Genomic DNA, 18,069 nt, shown 5'->3' on the forward strand with positions numbered 1-18,069 from the left:
ATGCACTGGGCTTGGGAGTTAGTGGAGGGGATTGGGATATACTGGGAGATAGTGGAATGAAGTGGGAGTAGATTGGGAGGGAATGAAGAGGGATCTGGAATGGATTGTGAGTGACTGGGAGAGGACTGGAATGGCACTGAGGACTGGGAGAGACTGGGAGAGGAGTGGGATGGGCCTGGAAAGGACTGGATTGGGACTGGGAGGGAAATGGGAGAGGATTGGAAGGGACTGAGAGAGGACTGGGTGGGGAGTGGGATGTACTGGGAAAGGAGAGGAATGAGATTGTGAGAGACTGGGAGGGGATTTGGAGGGAGTGGGTGGAATTCAGAGGAATGAGGAGGGATGGAGTGGGAGGGAGTAGGATGGACTGGGAAGGGATCTGGTAAGGACTGAGCAAAAGTGGGAGAGGATTGGGAAAGGGCCTGAGAGGTGTCAGGGAGGGGGAATGGGACTGAGAGGTGCTGGGATGGGACAGGGAGGGGAATGGGAAGGACTGGTGGGAAGTGGGAGAGGAATGGGAGTGAGTGGGAGGGGATTGGGAGGGAATGGGAAGGGATCTGGAATGGATTGTGAGTGACTGGGAGGGGCCTGGGGACTGGGAGGGGATTAGGAGGGAGTGGGAGGGGACTGGGAGGGACTTGGGAGGTGAGTGGAAGGGGAGCGGGACATACTGGGAGCTAGTGGGATGGACTAGGAAGGATTGGGTGAGGCTGGGTGGGACTGGGAGTGGATTGAGAGGAAATGGGAGAGGACTGGGACTGGGATGGGACTGGAAAGTATTGGATTAGGACTGGGAGGGCAATGGGAGAGGACTGGAAGGGACAGAGAAGGACTAGGATGGGGGGTGGGATGTACTGGGAAAGGAGTGGAATTGGATGGAGTGGGAAGGGATCAGGGATGGAGTGGAGGGATTGGAAGTGACTGGGATGGACTGGGAGGTAGGGGGAGGGGAGTGGAAACGTCTGAAAGGTACTCGGAGGGGCCTGGAAGAGTCTGTGAGGGGATTTGGAAGGACTGTGAAGGGAAGGGGAGGGACTGGAAGGGGACTGGGATATGGTGCGAAGAATGGAAGGAACTGGGACGGGACAGGGCGGGAATGGGATTGACTGACAGGGAGTGGGTGGGGACAGGGAGGGGAATGGGATTGACTGACAGGGAGTGGGTGGGGACAGGGAGGGGAATGGGATTGACTGACAGGGAGTGGGATGGGAGGGGACAGGGAGGGGAATGGGATTGACTGACAGGGAGTGGGAGGGGACAGGGAGGGGAATGGGATTGACTGACAGGGAGTGGGAGGGGACAGGGAGGGGAATGGGATTGACTGACAGGGAGTGGGAGGGGACAGGGAGGAGAATGGGATTGACTGACAGGGAGTGGGAGGGGACAGGGAGGGGAATGGGATTGACTGACAGGGAGTGGGAGGGGACAGGGAGGGGAATGGGATTGACTGACAGGGAGTGGGAGGGGACAGGGAGGGGAATGGGATTGACTGACAGGGAGTGGGAGGGGACAGGGAGGGGAATGGGATTGACTGACAGGGAGTGGGAGGGGACAGGGAGTGGGAGGGGACAGGGAGTGGGAGGGGACAGGGAGGGGAATGGGATTGACTGACAGGGAGTGGGAGGGGACAGGGAGGGGAATGGAAAGGGATCTGGAATGGATTGTGAGTGAGTGGGAGGGGACTGGGCGGGAGAGGGAGGGGACTTAGTAGGGACTGGGAAGGGAATGAAAAGGGACTGGGAGGGTCTAAAAGGTAGTTGGAAGGGCCTGGAATGAACTGGGAGGGGACTGGGATGTACTGGGAGCTAGTGGGATGGACTGGGAAGGATTTGGAGGGGGCTGGATGGGACTGATAGGGGATTGGGTGGAAATGGGAGAGGACTGGGATGGACCTGGTAAGGACTGGATTGGGACTGGGTGAGGACTGTGAGTTGTACTGGGAAAGGACTGGAAGGGGAGGGCATGGGAAGGGCCTGGATGGGAACTGAAAGCGATCCTAGTAGGAACTGGGATGGATTGGGAGGGATTGAGAGGGGGTCTGGGAGAGACTGGAGCAGGATTGGGCAGGGACAGGGATGGGATTAGAGAGGGGCTGGGAGAGGTCTGGGAGGGAACTGGGAGGCACTGCAGAGGAATTGGGAGGGACTGGGAAGGATTTGGAGAGGTCTGGAAGGGAACTGGGAGGGACTGGGAGGGAGCTTGATGGGACTGGGAATCTTACCTGGAGGCGCTGGGAGCTGCTCTGGGGGCGCTGGGAGCCTCCAATGTGCCCCTGCTGCCGTTTGGTCTCCCTCCCCCCTCCCTCCCTCCCTCCCTCCCAGCGCTGACAGAGCAGGAGGGCCAGAGCCACGCTCTGATTGGCCAGTGGGGCTCGGGCAGCAGCGCTCCCATTGGCTGCGCTGGGCCAGCCCCCCAGTTTGGGAACAGTGCATCCCAGTTCAGGACCAGTCCCCCCCAGTTTGGGAACAGTGCGTCCCAGTTCAGGACCAGTCCCCCCCAGTTTGGGAACAGTGCGTCCCAGTTCGGGACCAGCCCCTCCCAGTTTGGGAACAGTGCATCCCAGTTCAGGACCAGTCCCCCCCAGTTTGGGACAGTGCGTCCCAGTTCAGGACCAGTCCCCCCAGTTTGGGAACAGTGCATCCCAGTTCAGGACCAGTCCCCCCCAGTTTGGGAACAGTGCATCCCAGTTCAGGACCAGTCCCCCCCAGTTTGGGAACAGTGCATCCCAGTTCAGGACCAGTCCCCCCCAGTTTGGGAACAGTGCATCCCAGTTCAGGACCAGTCCCCCCCAGTTTGGGAACAGTGCGTCCCAGTTCGGGACCAGCCCCTCCCAGTTTGGGAACAGTGTGTCCCAGTTTGGGACCAGTCCCTCCAGTTTGGGACCAGTCCCCCCCAGTTTGGGAACAGTGCGTCCCAGTTTGGGACCAGTCCCCCAGTTTGGGACCAGTCCCCCCCAGTTTGGGAACAGTGCGTCCCAGTTCGGGACCAGTCCCCCAATTTGGGAACAGTGCGTCCCAGTTCGGGACCAGTCCCTCCCAGTTTTGTTCCAGTGCGTCCCAGTTCGGGACCAGCCCCCCCAGTTTGGGAACAGTGTGTCCCAGTTTGGGACCAGCCCCCCAGGGATCAGGGATGGAGTGGAGTGATTGGGAGGGACTGGGATGGCCTGGGAGGGGATGTGGAGGGAGAGAGGGATAGGGGCTTGGGAGTTAGTGGAGGGGACTGGGATATACTGGAAGATAGTGGAATGGAGTGGGAGTGGATTGGGAGGGAATGGAGAGGGATCTGGAATGGATTGTGAGTGACTGGGAGAGACTAAGAGAGACTGGGAAGGGACTGGGATGGACGTGGAAAGGACTGGATTGGGACTGGGAGAGGACTGGGAGGGAAATGGGAGAGGATTGGAAGGGACTGAAAAGGTCTGGGTGTGGAGTGGGATGTACTGGGAAAGGAGTGGAATGGGACTGGGAGGGAGTGGGTGGGATTCAGAGGAACGGGGAAGGAGTGGGAGGGAGTGAGCTGAACTGGGAAGGGATCTGGGAAGGACTGAGCTAAAGTGGGAGGGGCCTTAGAGGTGTCAGGGAGGGGAATGGGACTGGGAGGTGCTGAGATTGGGACAGGGAGGGGAATGGGAGGGACTGATGGGAAGTGGGAGAGGAATGAGATGGAATGGAAAGGGATCTGGAATGAATTGTGAGTGACTGGGAGGGGATTAGGAGGGAGTGGGAGGTGACTGGAAGGGGACTGGGATATTCTGGGAGCTAGTGGGATGGACTGGGAAGGATTGGGAGGGGACTGGCTGGGAGTGATAGAGGACTGGGATGAAATGGGAGAGGACTGGGAGGAGACTGGAGTTGGACTGGGAAGGGACAAGGAGGGACTGAGAGAGACTGGAAGGGGACTGAGATGGACCTGGTAAGAACTGGATTGGGACTGGAAGAGGACTGTGCGGGAACTGGGAGAGGCCAGGAAGGGACTGGGAAGGACTGGGAGGAGACGGGGAGGGCATTGGGATGGAGTGGGAGTGGGATGGAGTGGGAAGGGGCCTGAGAGGTGTCAGGGAGGAGAGTGGACTGGGAGGGCATTGGGAGGGAATGGGAAGGGATCTGGAAGGGATTGTGAGTGACTGGGAGGGGACTGAGCCGGAGTGGGAGGGGACTGGGAAGGTAGTGGCAGGATGTGAAAGTGAGTTGGGGAGGCCTGGAAGGCATTGGGAGGGACTGGGAGGGGACTGGGATGTACTGGGAGCTAGTGGGATGAACTGGGAAGGATTGGAAGGGGGCTGGGTGAGACTGGGAGGGACAGAGAGAAACTGGGAGGGGATTGGGAGGGAAGGGGAAGGGATGGGAAGGGGAGTGGGAAGGGGCTGGTAAGGACTGGATTTGGACTGGGAGAGGCCTGGAAAGGACTGAGGAGGACTGGAAGGAGACCGGGAGGGATTGGGTAGGACTGGAATGGGATTGTGAGAGACTGGGAGGGGATTGGGAGGGAGTGAGATGGAGTGGGAAGGGATCTGGGAAGCAGTGAGTGGGACTGGGAGGGATTGGGTGAGACTGGGAAGGGGCCTGAGAGGTGTGAGGGAGAGGAATGGGCCTGGGAGGCCCTGGGATGGGACAGGGAGGGGAATGGGAGGGACTGGTGAGGCGTGGGAGGAGACTTGGAGGGACTGAGAGGTAGTGGGAGGGAAGTGGGAAAGGATGAGGGATGGAGTGGAGGGATTGGGAGGGACTGGGATGGCCTGGGAGGGGATGTGGAGGGCCTGAGAGAGAGTGACAGGGGCTCAGGAGTTAGTGGAGGGGACTGGGATATAGTGGGATGGAGTGGGAGAGATTGGGAATGGATCTGGAATGGATTGTGAGTGAGTGGAATGGCAATGGGAGGGGACTGGGGTGGACCTGGAAAGGACTGGATTGGGACTGGGAGAGGACTGGAAAGGACTGAAAAGGACTGGGAGGGCTGTGGGATGTAGTGGGAAAGGAGTGTAATGGCATAGTGAGGGACTGGGAAGGGGTTGGGAGGGAGTGGGTGGGATTCAGAGGAATGGGGAGGGAGTGGGATGGAGTGGGAGGGAGTAGGATGGGCTGGGAAGGGATCTGGGAAGGACTGAGCTGAACTGGGAGAGGACTGGAAAGGGGCCTGAGAGGTGTCAGGGAGGGGAATGAGACTGGGAGGTGCTGGGATGGGACAGGGAGGGGATTTGGAAAGGATTGTGAGTGACTGGGAGGGGACTGGGCAGGTAGGGGGAGTGTGTGAAAGGTGGTTGGAGTGGCGTGGGAGGGGCCTGGGATATACTGGGAGCCAGTGGGATGGTCTGGGAAGGATTGGGAGGGGGCTGGGTGGGACTGATAGAGGACTGGGAGGAAATGGGAGAGGACTGTGAGGGACTGGAGTTGGACTGGGAAAGGACTCATCCCAGTCCCCTCCCAGTCCTCAGTCCCTCGCAGTCCTGCCCCATTCCTTCCCAGTCCTCTCCCAGACCGTCCCAGTCCCAGTCCAGTCCTTCCCAGTGTCTCCCAGTGTCTCCCAGTATGCCCCAGTCCCCTTCCAGACTAGGGTGATTGTGAGTGAGTGGGAGAGGCAGGGAGGGGAATGGGAGGGAGAGCTGGGAAGTGGGATGGGATTGGGAGGGACTGGGGAGGAGTGGGAGGAGACTGAGAGGGAAGTGGGAAAGGATGAGGGATGGAGTGGAGGGATTGTGAGGGACTGGGATGGCCTGGGAGGGGATGTGGAGGGCCTGGGAGAGAGGGATAGGGGCATGGGAGTTAGTGGAGGGGACTGGGATATACTGGGAGATAGTGGAATGGAGTGGGAGTGGATTGGGAGGGAAGGGAGAGGGATCTGGAATGGATTGTGAGTGACTGGGAGAGGACTGGAATGGCACTAGGGACTGGGAGAGACTGGGAAGGGACTGGGATGGAGCTGGAAAGGACTGGGAGGGGATTGGGTCAGAGTGGCAGAGGACTGGGGACTGGGAGGGACTTGGGAGGTGACTGGAATCGGAGTGGGATATACTGGGAGCTAGTGGCATGGACTGGGAAGGATTGGGTGAGGCTGGGTGGGACTGGGAGTGGATTGAGAGGAAATGGGAGAGGACTGGGACTGGGATGGGACTGGAATGGACCTGGAAAGGACTGGATTAGGACTGGGAGGGCAGTGGGAGAGGACTGGAAGGGACAGAGAAGGACTGGGAGGGGAGTGGGATGTACTGGGAAAGGAGTGGAATTGGATTATGTGAAACTGGGATGGGACTAGGAGGGGAGTGAGAGAGGGTGGTTGGGACTGGGAAGGAGACTGAGAGGTGACAGAGAGGGGAATGGGACAGGGAGGGACAGGGAGGGTAATGGGAGGGACTGTTGGGAACTGGGAGAGGAATGGGATGCACTGGGCTGGAGTAGGAGGGCATTGGGAGGAAATGGGAAGGGATCTGGAATGGATTGTGAGTGACTGGAGGGGACTGGGCCAGAGGGAGCATACTGGGAGGGGAATGGGAAGGTAGTTGGAGGGGCTTGGAAGGGACTTGGAGGGGATTGAGAGGGAGTGGGAGGTGACTGGAAGGGGACTGGGATATTTTGGGAGCTAGTGGGATGGACTGGGAAGGATTGGGAGGGTGCTGGGTGGGAGTGATAGAGGACTGGGAGGGGACTGGAGTTGGACTGGGAGAGACTGAGAGAGACTGGGAGGGGACTGAGATGGACCTGGTGAGAACACTGGGAGAGGCCAGGAAGGGACTGGGAAGGTCTGGGAGGGGACTGGGAGGGATTGAGAGGAACTGGGAAGGACTTGGAGGAGACTGGAGGGCATTGAGATGGACTGGGAGTGGGGTGGAGTGGGAAGGGGACTGGGAAGGAGTGAGTGGGACTGGGAGGGATTGGGTGAGACTGGTAAGGGGCCTGAGAGGTGTGAGGGAGGGGAATGGGCCTGGGAGGTCTTGGGATGGGACAGGGAGGGGAATGGGAGGGACTGATGGAAGTGGGATGGGATTGGGAGGGACTGGTGAGGCGTGGGAGGAGACTTGGAGGGACTGAGAGGTAGTGGGAGGGAAGTGGGAAAGGATGAGGGATGGAGTGGAGGGATTGTGAGGGACTGGGATGGCCTGGGAGGGGATGTGGAGGGCCTGGGAGAGAGGGATAGGGGCTTGGGAGTTAGTGGAGGGAATTGGGATGCAGAGGGAGGGAAGTGGAAGGGACTGCAAGGGAATTGGGAGGGACTGGAGGGATTCGGATAGGTCTAGAATGGGACTGGGAGGGGACTTGTTGAGACTGGGATCCATACCTGAAGGCACTGGGGAGCCATCTGGGAAGCACTGGGAGCCATCCTGGAAGCACTGGGAGCTGAACTGGGAGCCGCCATTGTGTCCCCTGCCACCATTCTGTCTGTCTCCCTCTCTCCCTCCCTCCCTGGCGCTGTGAGGGGAAGGAGCGGGAAAGCCAGGCTGCGCTCTGATTGGCCAGCGGGGCTTAGGCGGGAAGCGCTCCCATTGGCTGCGCTGGGCCCAATTCCCCCACTTGGTGTCCACTTTGGGCCCAGTTCCTACCAGTTTGGGAACAGTTTGTCCCAGTATGGGACCACTTTCCTCCCAAGCCCACCCAGTTCCCTCCCGTTTCCATCCCACTGCCTCCCAGGCCCTCCAAATTCTATCCCAATCCTTCTCATTTCCCTCCCAGTCACTCCCAGGGAGCCTGACTGGGTGGAACTGGGAGGGACTGGGATGGACCTGGGTTTGACCAGCAGGGATAGGGCACAGGGTGCAGACTGTCAGGGATTGTCAGGGACTGGGAGGTAATTGGTAGAGACTGGGAGGGAACTGGTTGTGACTGTGTGGGGATAGGGAGAGACTGGGATAGACTGGGAGGGATTGGGAGGAGACTGGGAGGGCATTGGGACGGGCTCGGAGGGAATGGGATGGAGTGGAGGGATTGGAAGTGACTGGGATGGACTGGGAGGTAGGGGGAGTTGAGTGGGAGCGTCTGAAAGGTACTCAGAGGGGCCTGGAAGAGTCTGTGAGGGGATTTGGAAGGACTGGGAAGGGAATGGAAGGGACTGGAAGGGGACTGGGATATGCTGGGAAGAATGGAGGGAACTGGGACAGGACTGGGAAGGACTTGGAGGGGATTTGTGCGAGACTGGGAGGAGATGTGGGAAGGACTTGGAGGGGCTGGAGGTGGACTAGGATAGAAATGGGATGCACCAAGAGGGAGGTGAGAGGGAACTGGGTAGGACTGGGAGAGACTGAGGGGGACTGGAGAGGAACTGGGAGTGACTGGGAGGGAGTGTGAGGCAATTGGGAGGCACAGGGAGGGAACCGATTGGGACTGCCTGGGGATTGGGAGAGACTGGGAGGAACTGAGTGGAACTGAAAGGCCCTTGGGGGCAACTGGGAGGGACTGGGAGAGGATCTGGGGGTTACTGGGCAGGACGGGGAGCGGAACTGGGAGAGACTGGAAGGGGATCTAGGAGGAACAGAAGGAACTGGGATTAGACTGGGAGGGACTTGGAGGGGATTTGTGAGAGGCTGGGAGATGTGGGAGGGAACTGGGAGGGACTGAGATGGAAATGGGATGGGCCAGGAGGGATGTGAGAGGGAACTGGGTAGGACTGGGAGGGACTGGAGGGATTTGAGAGGGATTGGGAGGAAACTGGAAGGGACTGCGGAGGAATTGGGATGCAGAGGGAGGGAAGTGGAAGGGACTGCAAGGGAATTGGGAGGGACTGGGCAGGATTCAGAGAGGTCTAAAACGGGCCTGGGAGGGGACTTGTTGAGACTGGGATTCGTACCTGGAGGCACTGGGAGCCATCCTGGAAGCACTGGGAGCTGAACTGGGAGCTGCCATTGTGTCCCCTGCCACCATTTTGTCTCCCTCCCTCCCTCCCTGGTGCTGTGAGGGGAAAGAGCGGGAAAGCCAGGCTGCGCTCTGATTGGCCAGCGGGGCTTAGGCGGGAAGCGCTCCCATTGGCTGCGCTGGGCCCAATTCCCCCACTTGGTGTGCACTTTGGGCCCAGTTCTTACCAGTTTGGGCCCAGTTTGTCCCAGTTTGGGACCACTTCCCTCCCAAGCCCACCCAGTCCCCTCCCATTTCCATCCCACTGCCTCCCAGTCTCTCCCAGTCCCCTCCCATTTCCATCCCACTGCCTCCCAGTCTCTACCAGTCCCTTCCCATTTCCATCCCACTGCCTCCCAGTCTCTACCAGTCCCCTCCCATTTCCATCCCGCTACCTCCCAGTCTCTACCAGTCCCCTCCCATTTCCATCCCACTGCCTCCCAGTCTCTACCAGTCCCCTCCCATTTCCATCCCACTGCCTCCCAGCTCCCCCAGTCCCCTCCCATTTCCATCCCACTGCCTCCCAGTCTCTCCCAGTCCCTTCCCATTTCCATCCCACTGCCTCCCAGTCTCTACCAGTCCCTTCCCATTTCCATCCCACTACCTCCCAGCTCCCCCCAGTCCCCTCCCATTTCCATCCCACTATCTCCCTGCTCCCCCCAGTCACCTCCCAGTCGTTCCCAGTCCTTCTGGATTCCATCCCATTTCCCTGCCAGTCACTCACAGGGAGGGGAACTAAGAGGGACTGGGAGGAACTGGGACTGAACTGGGAAGGACTGGGATGGAACTGGGTGCGATTGGCAGGGACAGGGTGTGGGGTGCAGACGGTCGGGGACTGGGAGGGGATCCGCAAGAGACTGGAATTGACTGTGAGTGGATCTGGGAGGTACTGGGATCGGATCTGGGAGAGACTGAGAGGGGCTGGAAGGGACGGGGAGGAACAGAAGGGACTGGGATCGGATCTGGGAGAGACTGAGAGGGGCTGGAAGGGACGGGGAGGAACAGAAGGGACTGGGATCGGATCTGGGAGAGACTGAGAGGGGCTGGAAGGGACGGGGAGGAACAGAAGGGACTGGGATTGGATCTAGGAGAGACTGAGAGGGGCTGGAAGGGACGGGGAGGAACAGAAGGGACTGGGATTGGATCTAGGAGAGACTGGGAGGGACTGGAAGGGATGGGGAGGAACGAAAGGGACAGGGATCGGATCTGGGAGCGACTGGGAGGGACTGGAAGGGATGGGGAGGAACAGAAGGGACGGGGATCGGATCTGGGCGGGACTGGGAGGGATAGGGACGGGGCTGGGATCGACTGGGAGGGACTGGGCCGGTCCGGGCGGTATCTGTGTGGGCCTGGGAGCAGAGGAGAGCATGGGAGCCATCCTGTGAGCACTGTGCGTTGTCCTGGAGCACTGGGAGGTACTGGGATCCATACCTGGAGGCGCTGGGAGCTGAGCTGGGAGCGCTGGGAGCCGCCACGGAGCCCCCTGCGGCCGTTTTGTCTCCCTCCCCCCTCCCTCCCGGCGCCGTGAGGGGAAAGAGCGGGAAAGCCAGGCCGTGCTCTGATTGGCCAGCGGCGTTTGGGCGGGAAGCGCTCAGCCTCTGCGCTCTGGCAGGCTCTGGGGGGTCTCACTCTGGGTTTCGGTGTCCCCTTTGGCTCGGCCCCCCCAGCCACGGCTCCAGGGGTCTGGGGGTATCGAAAGGGCCTTTGGGGGCATCTAAAGGCGTCAGGGGTGAGCTGGAGGGGGTCTGCGGGTATCTAAAGGAGGCCTGTGGCCATGTAGAGGGGTCAGGGACCCTCGCAAAGGGGTCCGTGGGCACCTAGAGTGGGTCTGGCGAGATGCAAAGGTGGAGGCTGTGCTTGCTGTGCAAGGCTGCTTGTGTGTGTGTGCTTTAGGTGTGGTTTGCTCTGGGGTGCAGTCAGTGTGTGCTGCTGTCCAGCCGAAGCACTGCAGAGCTGCTGCTTCTCCTTGCAGCACACGCTCAGAGGACAGGTCCCTGGACTGCAGTGCTGCTCCAATGGCCTGTGGTGGCTGCAGGCAGCCGCGGCCCGGGGAGCCCAAGACTCAGCGTGTGGAAGGGTTGGGAGCAGCCCTGGGTGCCTGCAAGGATTCGGGAGGTGAGCTGAGCAGGTGAGATGGATCTGAGACACCTTTCAGAGCAGCTGCTGTGAGTATCTGGAGTCTTCCTGCAGCGTTGGTGCAGTTAAAGTAGAGGAAGCAGCTCTGGAAGGTTTGTGCTGCATCTTCCATCCAGCTGCGTTCTGCAGCCCCTGGGAAGGTGTTGGTTGGTAGAGCGCATCTGTGGGAGGTGTGAAGGGAGCTGGGGGTCTGTCTGCCTGCACAGGGAGAGCTCAGCTGTCTCTGCTCGTCACAGTGCTAGAGAGCAGCTTTCAGAGCTCCGCAGCGTGCTGGAGCTGCTGCAGGAGGATCAAATGGTGTCTGCCTCCCAGACACAGGGAGAGCAGCGTGGAGCCTCCTCCTGTCTGCTTCGTCCATGTGGCAGCTGTCCTGGCACTTGTCATGCCAGTGGAGTAACTGAGCCATGCCGAGAGAGGGGAGGAAATGCAAAGCAGTGGCCCTGAGACAAATCTCACTCTTCCCACAGGCCCGAGCAGGTCTGAAACCCTGCCACGGAGAGGCACAGGCCCCGCAGCAGTGCCTGCATTTCAGCAGCTGCCCATCGGAGCTAAGCACAGCCTCGGCTCAGAGGTGAGGGCATGGCTGTGAGAGTGCAGCTGTCACCAGCACCTGCTCCTCTCCGTGCTCCAGTGGGGCCAAACGTTTCAGATCCACCGCTCCTCTGGGGACTGCAGCACTGAGGACTAATTTGAGGGTGGGTTTGTGTTGGGTTGGTTGGTTTGGGTTTGGTTGGTTTTTTCCCAGGTGCCAAAGCATCTGGGCCGTCTCTGATCTCACTGATCCCTTTTCTGTCATAAATGAAGCTTTACCAAAAAAGTTACAGTCGTGTCACTTCCAGCCTGATCTGCAGGGCTTGAGCAGCCACTGCCAAAGAGCAAAGCCTTTGTCAGGGCTCTCGGAGCAGCTCGTTTGTTGTGTGTGTGAAAAAGGCAACCAAGTGTCAGGGGTTGTCTTTCCCATCTTCTGGTGGGGTGCTCTGACGTGCTTTATTTCTGTCTGGCTGTCACTGGTACGTGTCCCTGGCAGCTCAGGAGCATGTCTGCTGGGCAGTGCTGGGGGCCAGGCGTCCCTCCTGTGTGTGCATGGCCCACATGGCAGCACCCTGCAGTCAGAGCTGACTGTGTGCACTGGAGGTGGAGTGTTGGAGTGGGATCAGCTCAGAGCTCTGCAAGGTCAGTGCATGGCAGTGGAAAATGAAATGCTTTGGCAGTGTTTTTACTGGGGGCATAGGAGCGTGCCCACACCTTCACAGTGTGAGTAACTGAGCTTTGTCCTTGGTTGTTTCACTCTTGGCAGGTTTGCACTTTGCTTTCCACTCCACTGGCCAAGCCAGCCAGATGTGCAGCAGCAGCAGGATGGGCACGAGGGCCCCAGCTGCTGCGGTGAATCCGTCAGCACGGACGCTGGTGCCGCTGCAGCCTGGCCCTGCAGCCTGGCAGGGTGATCTCCTTTGGCTCGGCTCCTGTGGGCTCCAGGTAGGGTTTGTCTGTGTCTGCCAGGAGGGAAGGGTTGAAAAGGAGATTGCTCAGTCAGAGCTCTGACCTAGTAGCTGAAGATTCTGTCCAGTGCAGATGCTGACAGAGCAGCTGGATGAGCAGAAAGCCTCTCGTGCAAACGGCTGTGGAGTGCTTCTCTCTGTTCCCTGCTGCTGGGAGGTGCTGACAGGTTAGGGTTTGCAGGGAGGCAGATCTCGCGGAGAAGGGCTGAACTCACTGTGCAAGGACACTGCACAATCCAGTGTGGATCAAAAGCGAGTGACAACTTTATTTAGTAGCCACACGCTTATATGTGTTACAGATAATTTATGCATACATGTAAGAAGCTAAATGGCTGAATCCCTAAATACCCCATTTGCTCTGCTTGAGTTGTCTGCTGACTCATCAAGGACAGTGCCTCCCTGGCTAGTTATATTAAATGCTGCCTTTGTTTATTCAATATGTCTTTGTTTCTGTGTGGCCTAGCACAGCCTTAATTTAGTTCCATATACTCATCCTGCTTGCCCACTTCTAAGTCATGTCCATTTTCCTTTAGCCATTCTGCAACAAGGGTTAGTGGAGGGGTGTGAAGAATTTGCAGGGATCTCTAAGGGTCTGCAGACACCTTTGAAAGGTCTGAAGTTGTCTGTAGATGTCTCTAGGGTGCTGCAGGGGTCTGCAGGCACCTCTTAAATGTCTGGAGGGGTCTGTAGCTGTCTGTAGAGGTCTCTAGAGCTTTGTAGAGGAATGTGGGTGCCTGCAGCTGTCTCTAGGGGTGTGTGGAGGTCTGCAGGCACCTTTCAAATGTCTGGAGGGGTCTGCAGAGCTCTGTCAGGGTCTGTAGATTTTGGCAGGGTTCTGTAGGAGTCTCTGGGCAGCTTTTAAAGGTGTGGAGGGGTCTGCAGGTGCCTGTTGAGCTTTGTCCATGTCTGTGGTGGTGTGTAGGTGAGTGTGGGTGTCTGCAGAGGTGTGAAGGGGTCTGTAGCTGTTTGTCAGGGTCTGAGAGAGTCTGCAGAGGTCTGTAGAGTTGAGTAGGTGTTTGGAGGTTTCTGTGTGGGTCTGTAGGTGCCTGCAGGCATCAGTGAAGGCTCTGGAGGGGTCTGTAGATGTGTGCAGGGGTCTGTTAAATATCTGGAGAGGTCTGGATGGGTGTGGGGAGCTCTGTAGGGGTCTGTATGTGTTTGCAGGCAGCTGCAGGGGTCCGTAGATGCCTGTAGGGATTTGCAGGGCTCTGTTAGTTCTCTGTAGAGGTCTGCCTGGGTCTGGAGGTGCCTTTTAATGGATCTGTGGAGGTCTGGAGAGCTCTGCAGTGGGCTGCAGTGGTCTGTTAAAGGTGTGGAGGGGTCTGTAGGTGTCTGCATTCAGTGAAGGAGTTCTTTGGCTCCAGGACACTTTTGTCCAGTGTCTCTAAAGTGTGACTGTCCCAAATGAGATAGAGGTGCACTGGCAGCGTGTTTGCAGATGGCCCCAAGCTGAGTGGTGCTGGAGAGCAAGCCGAGGGGCAGGATGGCATCCAGGAAACACCTGGGCAGGCAGGGGAGCTGGGCCCAGGCGAAGCTTGTGAGGTTCCAGGAGAGCAAGGGCAGGGTGCTGCGTGTGGGCGGGAGGAAGCCTGCCTGTGCCTGCGGGCTGGGGGCGGAGGCGATAAAGAGCAGCCCTGGGGGTGCTGGGGAGAAGCTGAGTGCGAGCACATGGTGTGAGCTTGCAGGCCAGGAGGAGCCTGTCGGTGTCTGCAGGGCTGTGCAAGCAGCTGTAGGAGTCTGCCCAGGTCTGTAGGTGTCTGCAGGGGTCTTCTAAAAGGCCTGGAGGCTTTTCTGAGTGTGCAGAGGTGTGCGGGGGTCTGGAGGCATCTGTAGGTACCCTTAGGGGCCTGGAGGGCTCTCTGGGTGTCTGTGGAGGTGGTTAGGGGTCTGTAGAGGTGTCTGTGGTGCTGTAGGTGTCTCAAAAGGCTGTGAAGGTCTTGAGGTGCCTTGCAAAGGTCTCGAGGTGTCTGTAGGGGTCTGCAGGGTTCTCTGGCAGTCTGTAGAGGTCTGTGGGGGTCTCTAGGGGCCTCTTAAAGACATGCAGGGGTCTGCAGGGCTCTATGGAAAGGTCGGGAGGGGTCCCTAGAGGTCTCTAGGAGGCTGGAGGGGTGTGCAAGTGTCTGTAGCATTCAGCAGGTGTGTGGAGGTTTCTGTTCTGGGCCCGCAGGTGTCTGCAGGCATCTTGTAAAGGTCTGCAGGGGTCTGTGGAGCTCTGTCAGGCATCTGTTAAGTGTCTGCAGGAATCCATTGAAGGTGTGGAGGGGGCTGCAGGGCTCTGCAGAGGAGGCTGTGGCTGTGTGTAGAGGTCTTAGGGGTGTGAAGAGTTTGCAGGGGTCTGTAAGGGTCTGCAGAGCCCTTGGAAAGGTCTGAAGTTGTCTGCAGGAGTCTGGAGATGTCTCTAGGGCACTGCAGGGCTCTGCAGGGGTCTGCTGCTGCGGGAGGAGTGGGCTGGCGGAGCCACGCCCCCTCCCTGGCCTTTCTTGCCTGGCTCTGGTTGCTGCCTCTTTATTTGCATAACCACACCCCCTTTCCGTAGCCACGCCCTCCCCATGCTGCGCCTGGACCCGCCCCCTCGGCCCCGCCCCCGCCCCACAGTAACTAATTATATGGTGACAGATTTGGAGCTTCCTTTGGAGGAGGAGTTCAGGAGGTGGCTGCTGATTGGTGGATTGTGATGGGCGTGGTTTGCCACTTGTTCTGCCTCCCTCATTTGCATACATTTCAATATCAGGCTCTGCCTTTGAGTACCTTGGAGATGTGTTGGGGGTTGGGGAGGGGTTACCGGGAGGGTCAGCAGCTGATTGGTGGATCCTGTGGGGGCTGTGGGCATGGTCACCCCTGTGCCCCGCCCCCTCATTTGCATAAATGAAGGCAGGGTCCACCTGGCGGAGTTTGGTGCTTTATTGGGGGGGGGGGAACTGGTTAGGACGGGGAGGGTCAGCAGCTGATTGGTGCATCCTCTGGCGTGGGCGGGGCCTGCCCCTGCCCCGCCCCTCCGAAGCGCTCGATGGTCTCCAGCACAGCCCCAGCAGCTCCAGGAAGGAGGAGACCTCCCCCCGCAGGCCTCCAGCCCCCCGGGAGACCCAGAGCCTGCGGGGGGAGGGCTCAGGGACCCCCAGACCCTCCCAGGGACCCCCAGACCCTCCCAGGGACCTCCAATAACCTCCCAGGGACCTCTGATGACCTCTCGGGGACCCCCAGACCCTCCCAGGGACCCTCAGACCCTCCTAGGGACCACCCAGGGACCCGCAGACCCGCCCACTGGCCTCCCAGAGACCCCCACTCACCTCCTTGTATGCCCCCACTAATCCCCCAGCCCCTCCCCGTCCCCGCCCAGCGCCCCCCAGTGCCCACTCAGGCCCTCAGCTTGTCCCCGCAGCACTGCAGCCTGGCCTGGGGGCGCTGCTGAGGCCTCCCCCAGGGCCGGGCTGGGGGCTGCAGGCCTGGGCCCAGCGCCCTCAGTGCCACCTGTGCCAGGCCAGCAGGCAGCGGCAGCAGCACCTCCCTGGCAGGGCAGGTCAAGGAGCCTCGGGGGAGGGACCCCAGCACCCCCCAGCGTCCCCCCAGTCCCCTCCCACTGCTCCCAGTCCCCCCCAGGCACCCCTGGGACTCTCTACGGCACCCACAGACCCTTCCCTACCCCCCAGCCACCTCTGACCCCCGTCAAAACCTCACCCGGGGACCCCCATGACACCCCCAGACCCTCCCTCTGCTCCACTGCCCCCTCCCCCCAGCCACCTCGGACCCTTCCCAAGGCGCCCCCAAACCCCCCCAACCCCGGGGCCGCCTACAACACCCCCAGACCCTCCCCCTACCCCCTTCAGCCACTTCGCCCCCCCCCAAATCCCCCTGCGACCCCCCCAAGCGCCCCTGGCAACCACTGACTCATCCCCAGACCCTCCCCCCACTGCTCGCCCCCCCCCCAGCCACCTCATCCCCCCCCCGGGACTCCTCAAACCCCCCTGGGGCCCCCCCCGAAGCCCCTCTGGGACTCTCCAAAACCCCCCAGCCCCTTCCCCCGCCCCCCCCCGAGCCCTCTCGGACCCCTCCCGGGACCCCCCAACTCCGCCTAAGACCCCCCCGGGGCTGGGTACAGCCGCAGCAGCTCGCTCCGCGCCGCCATCTTGCCTCCGTGCCGTCACTTCCGGCTGGCAGGCGACGCTCTGGGCTCTCCTCTCGCTGGTCAAAGCCGCTCTAGGCCTCCGAGCTCCTCCAGGCGCCACTGCGAGCGGCTCTGGGCCAAAGCAATGACTGTGCTCAGCTGCAGGGATGGATTTGCCTGCACTCAAGCTGCTGCTGCCAGAGCCCCTCCGTGTCAATCTGTGCTGCCGTTGGGTTCTGCAGCTCTCTCCAGCAAGCATGGCATGAGCTGAAGGAGCAGCAGGAGCAGCATGGCCGTTCCCCAGGCAGCAGGAGGGTTCAGCCCAGCACCAGCTCATGCGGGAGGAGCAGATGCTGAGGAACATCCCCCACGAGACGCAGGTGGCCAAAGAGGCTGGGTCAGGTAAGGCTTTGTGTGGAGTTTGTGCTCCTTCTGGCAGTCAGGTGCACCGGTTCTGAGGAGTAGAAGCATGGAGTGGTTGCTGTTGGAGAAGAGCTTCCAAATCATCCAGGGCAGCCCTTAAGGCAGCACTGCCAGGTCACCCCTAAAGCATGTCCCTGAGCAGCACAGCTGTAGGACTTTGCCTCCCTCCAGGTAGCTGCAGCCAGCAGTGAGCTCACTGATCAGACTCTGTGCTCAGAGCAGAGCTGCTGCAGCCCTCTCAGCATCTTGGTAGCCTCCTCTGCACTGGCTCCAACACTTCCATGTCCTTCTTGTGCTGGGGGCTCCAGAACTGCCCCCAGGACTGCAGATGGGGTGTGAGGAGAGCAGAGGCAAGGGGCAGAATCCCCTCCCTTGCCCTGCTGCCCACACTGCTCTTGCTGGAGCCCAGCACAGGGTTGCTGTCTGGGCTGCACTCACACTGCAGGCTCCTCTTGAGCTTTGCATCAGCCCAGACCCCCAGGGCCTGTTCCTCAGGGCTGCTCTCAGCCGTTCCCCATCCAGCCTGGAGTTGTGCTTGGGATTGTGCCCACCCAGGTGCAGGACCTTGCACTTGGCCTTGATGAATGCCATGAGGTTGGCCTGGGCGCACCTCTGCAGCCTGCCCAGTTTGTAACTGGGGCTGTAAAGAATGGTTATGCATTGCCTGTGCTTCTGATTTCAGGAGAGTCCCATTTCATTCTTGATGCTTTCTTTAAGAGAGGCATACAACTGAGCTCCCTCAGAGAAGCAGCATGAAGTGCATGAAGGATGCTGGCTGCACTCAGTACAGACAAGGCACATGGGAGTAGGTTAACAAGATGCTTGACATTTGCCCTTAATGGTCATTGTCTTCAAATGCATCATTCGGGAGTGAAGTTGCTTGGCATTTGCAGTTGACTACTTCTTCTCTGGCCTTTGGAGTGAAGGAAGGGAAAAACCAGAGTTGAAGATGTCAGCTCTGTAAGTTTTCTCTGGGTGATCAAAGCATGCACAACATCCTGTGCTTGTGCTCTGGAAGATTCTAGGAGCTTCCCGGGGACTCAGGGAGCACAAGTTCTGGATTTCTGTGGGCTGTCTCTAGATGAACACCTGA

The 18,069-nt window shown here is 59.6% G+C and overlaps 1 protein-coding gene and 1 long non-coding RNA gene across 28 annotated transcripts in view; one reads left to right on the plus strand and one right to left on the minus strand.

Annotated features, from left to right (window-relative positions):
- Positions 1 to 18,069, plus strand: part of LOC135173878 (protein disulfide-isomerase TMX3-like) — a 42,954-nt gene that overhangs the window by 19,307 nt on the left and 5,578 nt on the right. For 18 of the 27 annotated variants that reach the window (XR_010301486.1, XR_010301469.1, XR_010301472.1 and 15 more), the window contains exons 2-6: positions 10,789 to 10,931; positions 11,420 to 11,523; positions 11,980 to 12,125; positions 12,250 to 12,428; positions 16,713 to 16,955. The exons of 1 other annotated variant lie outside the window; for it this stretch is intronic. Coding sequence is in view for 5 of the 26 variants with exons in the window: in XM_064141085.1 (XP_063997155.1) it covers positions 10,789 to 10,931; positions 11,420 to 11,523; positions 11,980 to 12,125; positions 12,250 to 12,428; positions 16,713 to 16,910 (770 nt within the window). In the remaining 21 variants the exon portion in view is untranslated. Of the gene's footprint in view, positions 1 to 10,788; positions 10,932 to 11,419; positions 11,524 to 11,979; positions 12,126 to 12,249; positions 12,429 to 12,524; positions 16,956 to 17,658; positions 17,771 to 17,834; positions 17,937 to 18,069 lie in introns of those variants that run through there. 8 more of the 27 variants (XM_064141085.1, XM_064141084.1, XR_010301485.1 and 5 more) reach the window with 8 other exon arrangements.
- LOC135173883 (uncharacterized) lies at positions 11,901 to 16,670 on the minus strand. The gene is made up of 2 exons (XR_010301494.1): positions 16,580 to 16,670; positions 11,901 to 12,445 (listed from the first exon to the last, which is right to left on the minus strand). It is a non-coding gene; the product is annotated as an uncharacterized LOC135173883 (long non-coding RNA).

The sequence above is a fragment of the Pogoniulus pusillus genome, unplaced genomic scaffold, assembly GCF_015220805.1.
Source record: "Pogoniulus pusillus isolate bPogPus1 unplaced genomic scaffold, bPogPus1.pri scaffold_108_arrow_ctg1, whole genome shotgun sequence".
In the NCBI taxonomy this organism is placed as follows: Eukaryota; Metazoa; Chordata; class Aves; order Piciformes; family Lybiidae; genus Pogoniulus; species Pogoniulus pusillus.